The sequence below is a fragment of the Charadrius vociferus genome, unplaced genomic scaffold, assembly GCF_000708025.1.
Source record: "Charadrius vociferus isolate BGI_N301 unplaced genomic scaffold, ASM70802v2 scaffold2044, whole genome shotgun sequence".
NCBI classification, from domain to species: Eukaryota; Metazoa; Chordata; class Aves; order Charadriiformes; family Charadriidae; genus Charadrius; species Charadrius vociferus.
The window spans coordinates 13045-20403 of NW_009647983.1; the positions used below are offsets into that span (position 1 = coordinate 13045).

At 65.8% G+C, this 7359-nt stretch overlaps 3 protein-coding genes across 3 annotated transcripts in view; 1 reads left to right on the top strand and 2 right to left on the bottom strand.

The window, feature by feature from the left end:
• The window catches only part of EIF2B4 (eukaryotic translation initiation factor 2B, subunit 4 delta, 67kDa), a 9910-nt gene extending 9656 nt beyond the window's left edge, over positions 1–254 (bottom strand). The window contains exon 1 of the mRNA XM_009883467.1: positions 125–254. Coding sequence (XP_009881769.1) covers positions 125–254 — 130 coding nt within the window. The remainder of the gene's footprint in view (positions 1–124) is intronic.
• A 239-nt stretch (positions 255–493) lies between these two features.
• SNX17 (sorting nexin 17) lies at positions 494–5650 on the top strand. The gene is given in 16 exon segments (XM_009883468.1): positions 494–508; positions 716–790; positions 1218–1335; positions 1746–1810; positions 1974–2084; positions 2466–2556; positions 2782–2869; positions 3246–3315; positions 3429–3521; positions 3669–3872; positions 4223–4345; positions 4491–4568; positions 4758–4772; positions 4775–4843; positions 5200–5241; positions 5331–5650. Coding segments are annotated over 16 exon segments (1377 nt in total). The 3' UTR covers positions 5451–5650.
• An 815-nt stretch (positions 5651–6465) lies between these two features.
• Positions 6466–7359, bottom strand: part of ZNF513 (zinc finger protein 513) — a 6872-nt gene continuing 5978 nt past the window's right edge. Inside the window, exon 3 of the mRNA XM_009883469.1 lies at positions 6466–7357. Coding sequence (XP_009881771.1) covers positions 6642–7357 — 716 coding nt within the window. The 3' untranslated portion in view covers positions 6466–6641. The remainder of the gene's footprint in view (positions 7358–7359) is intronic.

Genomic DNA, 7359 nt, shown 5'->3' on the forward strand with positions numbered 1-7359 from the left:
TGGATGCGCTTGTCCTTCCTGAGCTGTTTCGACGATATCCACCAGGCTGCAGGTCTGCACCAACGCTGATGTGTCTTCAGAGGAGCAGCACATAGAAACCTTTCAGTGCTGTTACTGTACTTACTGTGCAAGTCCTGAGTGTTTGGCGTGTCCTCGCTGGCTAACGCGCAGCCCTCGGCTGCTGACAGCAGCCCCTCCTGCTCCTGGCCGCGCTGGGGGTCGTGGCTCTGCCTGCCTGGGGCTGCTTGTCGCATGCGTTGGCCTCGGGGCGCGTGGGGCCTGTGCCTCCCCAGGTTGCTGGGGGTGCTGCCCCTGAGAGCTGCAGAGGGTCCCGGCCCCGCAAGGGGAGCACTGCCATGCTGTGTGCTCCAGGGCAGCGCCGGGGGGGTGTCCAGGCAGCGGGCAGCATGCTGCCGGGATCGGTGCCTGCGCCTGGGGCTGGTGCCTGTGAGGCAAACCAGCTCCCGCAGCAGTGCCCAGCCTGGCACAGGACATGCGAGGGTGCACGGTGGGTCCTGGCGCGTCGCGGGGCTGAGCTCTGCTGATAGGAGGGGAGGGATGGGGGTGCCCCTCGGTGGCGTCCTCTGGGGCATTGCCTCTTCCTGGGCTGCGGCAGGGCTTCTCCCTGGGGTGGCCCGTGTGCCCCGAGCTGGGCAGGCCCTGGGGTCCCTCCGTCCAGCGGGTGCTGGGATCTGACTGGCATCTCTCTCCGCAGGCCTACAACATCCACGTGAACGGCGTGTTGCACTGCCGCGTGCGCTACAGCCAGCTCCTGGGGCTGCACGAGCAGGTAGGGAGCCGTCCCCAGCGGTGGCAGGAGCTGCTGCCGACCATGCCCCCTCCTATGGGGCCGTGCTGCGGTGCCCGCTGCGCTCGGGGCGGGCAGGGTGCTACGCTGCCGTCGGGTGCTGCAGGAAAGCACCGCGCGCTGCTGCAGAGCCGGGGTGTCGGGGCGCTGCACTGGCTGCGGGCAGGCGGGTGCTGCCCGCGGGGCTGGCCAGGGTCTCGTTTTGTGTTCCTTGGCATCGGGTGCAGGCTCCTCTCCTGCTCTGGGATGTCCCTCCTGGGTTCTTGCGAACTGCTGGCTGCCCAGTTGGATGAGGAACACTGGCGAGCTCTCCGCTCCCCTTGCCAGGGCCCTGGAAATCAGCTGGGGTGGGGGTCAGAGCAGCCACCATCTCCCTGGAGGCTCTCGCAGCACTCTGCTCTCTTCCCAGTTAAGGAAAGAGTATGGCGCTAACGTGGTCCCGGCCTTTCCCCCGAAGAAGATCTTCACGCTCACCCCGGCAGAGGTAGAGCAACGACGGGAACAGCTGGAGAAATACATGCAGGCGGGTAAGCTGGGTCTGCCCCATGCTGCGGCTCAGGGCCGGCTGCCCGCGGCTCCGTCACCCAGGGCACCATGGCACCACCCGCATCTTCCTCCCCACACTGCTCTGTTTGCTCTGGCCCATCTTGGCACTCCCAGCCTCGCCCTGATATTAGTTTGCCGTGTCCACTGGATGTACTTTTCGTTGCGAAGTGGTGCTGCCAAGGCCGCTCCTCGGTCCCAGCCCTTTCCCTTTCCCTGTGCTGGCGGAGGTGGAGACCTGCTGGTGCCTCCCCCTGTGGGGCGTGCGTCCACGTGTGCGCTTCGTCTGGGTGCAAACTGAGGGGCCGCAGAGTGGATGGGCGTTGGGGTGGGTCCCTGCCCCTTCCCGCATCGCGCCTGGCTTCTTCTTCCCTGGCTCGTCTTGCCCCCACAGTGCGGCAGGACCCGACGCTGGGAGGCAGTGAGACCTTCAACAGCTTTCTGCGCAAGGCCCAGCAGGTGAGGGGGCAGGAGCCGCTGGATGTGGTGGGCTGCGGGGGTGAGTGCCGACTGCCGGGGCGGACGGTGTGTGCCGGGGCCCCTGGGCTGCGGGGCAGTCTGAGTGGGGTGAGGGTGGTCGGCGGTGGAGGGGCCGAGGTGCCAATCCTGTTTGTCTCTACAGGAAACACAGCAGATACCCACAGAGGAGGTGGTGCTGGAAGTGCTGCTCTCCAACGGCCAGAAGGTCAAGGTCACCATCCTTACCTCGGACCAGACGGAGGATGTCCTTGAGGTGCCAAAACTCTTGTGCTTGGCAGGACCGGCCCCTCCATCTGAGTTCTGTGGTTTCCCACACGTGCAGCCCCTCGGCCCTCCCTGCTGCGCCCCCACTCCGCAGCGGGGTTGTCTTGGGGGCGCGAAGAGCAGTGGAGCTGCGAAGGGTGTGCCCGTGTGCTCGAGCCCCTCTCTGCACCCAGATTGATGTCGGCAGGCCCCCAGCTGTCTCATGGTGCCAGTGACCCCCCAGGCCCCACTTGCCCCCCAGCGCGGCAGAGGTGCTGCCTTCCTGCCCGTTGGGAGTCCCCAGAACGCCGCAGGCGGGATCCTGTCATGTGACGAGGATGTGGAAGTGCTGCCTCTGCGGGAAGTGGTGACCTCCTGCTCTTGCTCACAGGCTGTGGCCTCCAAGCTGGATCTGCCGGATGACCTGGTCGGCTACTTCAGCCTCTTCCTGGTGAGAGAGACCAAGGACGGAGCTTTCTCCTGTGAGTAGAGCACACTGGGGACAGTCCCATGGGGGCTGCGGTGGGACGTCTGCCCCGGGAGAGGGAAAGCGGTGCCTTGCCGGGAGTGAGAGCTGTGTGCTCGGGCCAGATGGCCCTGCTTGGGGTCGGGGGATCCAGTGGGGTCCCCCCGGGGCACCCTGGCTGGTGGGGGTCCGGTGGGCTCCCGCAGCCCCGAGCCACTGCTGAGCTGCTGTTTCCCTGCAGTCGTGCGGAAGCTGCAGGAGTTTGAGCTGCCGTACGTGTCCGTCACCAGCCTGCACAACTCCGAGTTCAGGATCATCCTGCGCAAGAGGTGAGCGGCAGGGACGGCAGGGCAGCGACCGCCGGAGCAGTGGGGTGGTGTCCGGGGCTCCGTGCTGTGCAGGGGGACCCCTCCCCTCCCCTACCGCCACAGGGTGCTTTGGCCCCCAGGAACCCCTGGGTGTCCCCTGCCACGATGCCAGGGGCCGGGCTGCCCTGCTGGACTTGGCTCCTGTTTCTGCTTTGCCAGACCCAGCCCTCCCCGCCTCTGGCAGCCGCTTGAGTGGGGAGGGGGGCATGGCGACTGATGGCTACCGGGGGAGCTGGCCAGAGAGCCACCCGAGCACCTTGTCCAGCACGGGGGGTGTTTTTCTGCCCATCGTTGTTAGGAGCTGGGGACTAGGTTGACCCATGTGGTTCCCTTCTAGCTACTGGGACTCCTCCTATGATGACGATGTAATGGAGCATCGTGTGGGGTTGAACTTGCTGTACGCGCAGGTGAGGGTTGGTGTGGCCCAGACGGGTGAGGAGGGGCACCGCACCCCTTGGCTATGGCTGTGCCAGGTCTCAGCGCTGGGCCCGGCTGCTCACCAGGCTCTGCTTCTTGGCAGACGGTGTCAGACATTGAGCATGGATGGATCCTTGTTAACAAAGAACAGCACCGGCAGCTGAAGTCCCTGCAGGAAAAAGTCTCCAAGAAGGAGGTAGGGGAGGGCAGGATGCTGTCACTGGAGCAGTCCCAGCACCGGACTGGCACCGCTCCCCTGTGAACGCGTGGTGCTGAGTTCGGTGCCCATTCCTGACCTGGGAGGGTGGCCATCAGTGCTGAGCTTCCCCGGCTCTGCCCGCAGTTCATCCGCCTGGCGCAGACCCTGAAGTACTACGGCTATCTCAAGTTCGACCCCTGTGTCACTGACTTCCCTGAGAAGGGATGCCACGTCGTCGTCAGTGCTGGCAACAACGAGCTCAACTTCCAGGTGCGGCTGCCGAGCGACCAGATCAAGGAAGGCAGCTTCAAGGTCACGCGCATGCGGTGCTGGCGGGTCACGTCCTCGGTGAGTGCCACTTGCCAGCGGGTCCCTGGGGAGCAGGGAGAGCTCTGTGGGGTCTGGTGGGACCCGTCCGCCCCGCTGCTCCAGCAGCGCTCCCTGGGAAAGGTGCTGGCTGTGTTGCCTGCTTCCAGCCCACCTGGGCTGGGGAGTGCTTTGGGGCTGAGGGGGTCACCGGTGTGGGGACATTCGAGGGGGCTGCTGCTGTGAGGGGACCCCACGGTGGTGGAAGGCCGGTGGGAGCTGGGCAGGGTGGCCGGCACCCGGTGGGGTGCTGCCCTCTGTCAGCACGGGGGCCTGGGGAAGCTGTCCGCTCTCCCTCTGGGGGGTCCCAGCCTCAGCGCATGCCATTGCAGGTGCCGATGAGCAATGGTCCCTCGGGGAGCAGCCCGGGGAAGTCCGAGGTGAAGCTGGAGTTGGCTTTTGAGTATCTCATGAGCAAGGACCGGCTGCAGTGGGTCACCATCACCAGTCCACAGGTAGGGGCGCCTGCATGCCAGGCCAGTGGTGGACAAGGACAGGAGCAAGGGGGTGGCTGTGAGGGAGAGAGATGGTCTGGGCTTAGCGTGGTGTGTCGGGAAGGACGTGGGGCGCACAGAGCGCCGTGACACCTCTGCCTTGCAGGCCATCATGCTGAGCATCTGCCTGCAGTCCATGGTGGACGAGCTGATGGTGAAAAAGTCTGGAGGTAGCATCCGCAAGGTGAGGGCTGGGGCTGGATGTTGTCTCTGGGGGGGGGATCCCATCCTGCCCCTGGGGCTCCCCGGCGTCTCGGCTGGGCACTGCTTGTTCTCCTCAGGACGGGGCCAGCTGGAGGATCCCCAGGGGCCATCTTAACCTCTGGAGCTCCCCATGGGGACCCTGCCAGTGAACTGGGCTCTTCCCCTGCAGATGCTTCGCCGGCGGGGCGCCGGCGGGTGAATGGGGCCCTGCGGCGCTCGGACAGCCAGCAAGCTGTGAAATCGCCCCCACTGCTGGTGAGTGGGACCCTGTGGCCCTGGTAGGGGAGACCATGGTAGTGTGACCATGGGCTTTGCTGTGCGTCGGGTACTGGAGCACACTGCCCCCAGAGGTGCCCCTGTCCTCTCGGCAGGTCCGGCAGCAGGGAGGGCTGGGATGAGCCCTGAGGACAGCAGGGCTGCGGGGGGCCATTCCTGTAGCCCTGGGAAGAGAAAGGCGTCCTGGACGCATCCCTGGGAGCGGGAAGGGATGGTGGCCTGGGCTCGTCCTGGGAGGGCAAGTGGTGGCCGAGGGCAGGGGGGTGGTGGGTGGTGGGAAGGGTGGGTGGCATGTCCCACCGCCTCGGTGCTGCCTGACCGCGCTGTCCCCGCAGGACTCGCCTGACGCCTCCCGGGAGCCGATGGCCAAACTCTCGGTGAGTTGTGTGTGGGCACATCGGCGCCGTCACCCACGGACCCAGTTCGGGGAGTGGAGGGTCCTCCCTAACATCTCCCCTCTCCACAGAGCAAGCTCACCTCTGTCAGCCTTCGAGGGATCAGCCACTCCAGCTCTGCTAACGATGTGGGCGCTAACGACTTCCATGGCAATTACGCCTTTGAGGGCATTGGTGATGAAGATCTGTAGTGCCCCCCCTTCCTAGGACAGCACCAGCCCGAGGGCCTTCGCTGAGGAATGTACGACCTGCAGACAGGTTGCAATCAACGTGCCTCTCACCTGCTACATCCACCTTCCCCTGCTCCCCCGGGCTGGGGAGATCACCCCCAGCCCACCGTTGCCTTCGGGGTGGGGGCAGCTGAACTCCTCCTGCTGCTGGCTCCAGCTGGGAGAGGGCTTGTTCCCAGGGCGGCACCAGCCCGACCTGAGCAGCGTGCCCGGGGCCGAGCCTTGGAGCGGCATCACGGAGCCTGGCCCAGCGTGGGGGGCAGAGCTGCCCCTTCCCCAGCCGGGGGGGGGGCCGGCCCCGAGCGCCCAGATGCCCCGGGGGCTGGGGCAGCAGCTTGGCAGCAGCAGGCTGGTGGCACCGAGCGGCCCTAGTGAGGCTCCATAATGCCAAATTAGCATTTAGGTTTCTGCTCAGAGACAGACTGCAGTAAACTGTCTCCGGGGGAGCTCTGCGCAGAGCCCCCTCTCTAACCCGCTCATAGACTCCAGCGTAATCTAGGCTTGTAACCACGTATCTCCTGCTGCTCAGACCGACCAGAGCATTAACGGACAGTAACCGATGTTTACACACTGCAATGATGATTAAAATGGATCCTGATTGGTACTGGGCTGTCTGTTGGGGGGGTGGCCGCTGTCCCTCCCCTCCCGTCCCCGCACACCTTGCCAGCCCCATGCTGTCCTCTCCTGAAGCAGAACAAGGCCCCCAGGGAGAATAGCGGATAACAAAACGGACTGTTTAATGCTTTTATACACAATATAAATTACACTGACTGGTACGGCAACAGCCACGGAACCAGTCCTGTTCCCCCCTCCCCCATTTTCCCCAAACTTCGGCAGAGGAAGGCTCCCGACAGTCAGGTACCACCCCCCGGGGGCGCCTGGGGGGGGGCACGGCACCACTGCTGCTGGGGCAGGGACCGGAGCCTGGCACCCGAGCTGCCGGTTGTGGCTCCACCCCGCCCAGGCAGGACAGGGCTGCTGGAGACCCCGGAGCGCCCGCAGGCCCTACGTAAGGCAGCCCTGAGCCCCCCATGGAGTCTGTTGCCCGTCCCTCCCCCAGGGAGGGCAGGGGCTGCGGCTGGGTGCCCCAGGGCTGAGGCACCCCGGCCCGACGCAGGGCTGGGCGCCCCCGCAGCCGGGCTAAGTGCTGTCTCAGGGCAGGGCTGTGCCCACGGCTGGAGGGGCCAGGAGGGCTTTGGCAGTACGCGGGTTTACCCAGCTCTCAGCCGTGTGGCCGTGGATCTTCTGGTGGCGCTTGTAGTTGTCCCAGTGGCCAGTGGTGTAGGAGCAGTCCCGGCACTGGAAGGGCTTCTCGCCCGTGTGTCGCAGCATGTGCCGCTTCAGGTTCATGCTCTGGTTGCAGCTGTAGCTGCAGAGGCTGCACTGGAAGGGCTTGTCGCCAGAGTGGATGCGCCCGTGACGCTTGAGGTTGGCCAGGTTGCCACAGGCGTAGTCGCAGAGCTGGCACTTGTAGGGCTTCTCGCCGGTGTGCACTCGCTGGTGCCTCTTCAGGTTGTCGAGGTGGGCAGAGGCGTAGGGGCAGAGTGGGCAGACGAACGGCTTCTCCCCACTGTGCGTCTTCATGTGCCGTGCCAAGTGGTTGGGGTAGTGGGTGACAAAGGAGCAGAGGCTGCAGGCGAAGCCTTTGTCCCCAGTGGCCTTGCGGGGGCTGGCGCCCGGCTCGGTGCCCAGCACCGCCAGGCTGCAGCGCCCACAGACCTGCTCAGCCAGGCCCTCATCCTGCGCGAACCCGTCGTCCAGCACCAGCCCGCACATGCGGCACGTGAAGGGGAAGAGCAGCTCGGGCAGCGCAGCTGCCTCCTCACCCCGCAGCCGAGTGCAGCCGGGCAGGAAGGGGCCGGTGCCCCCG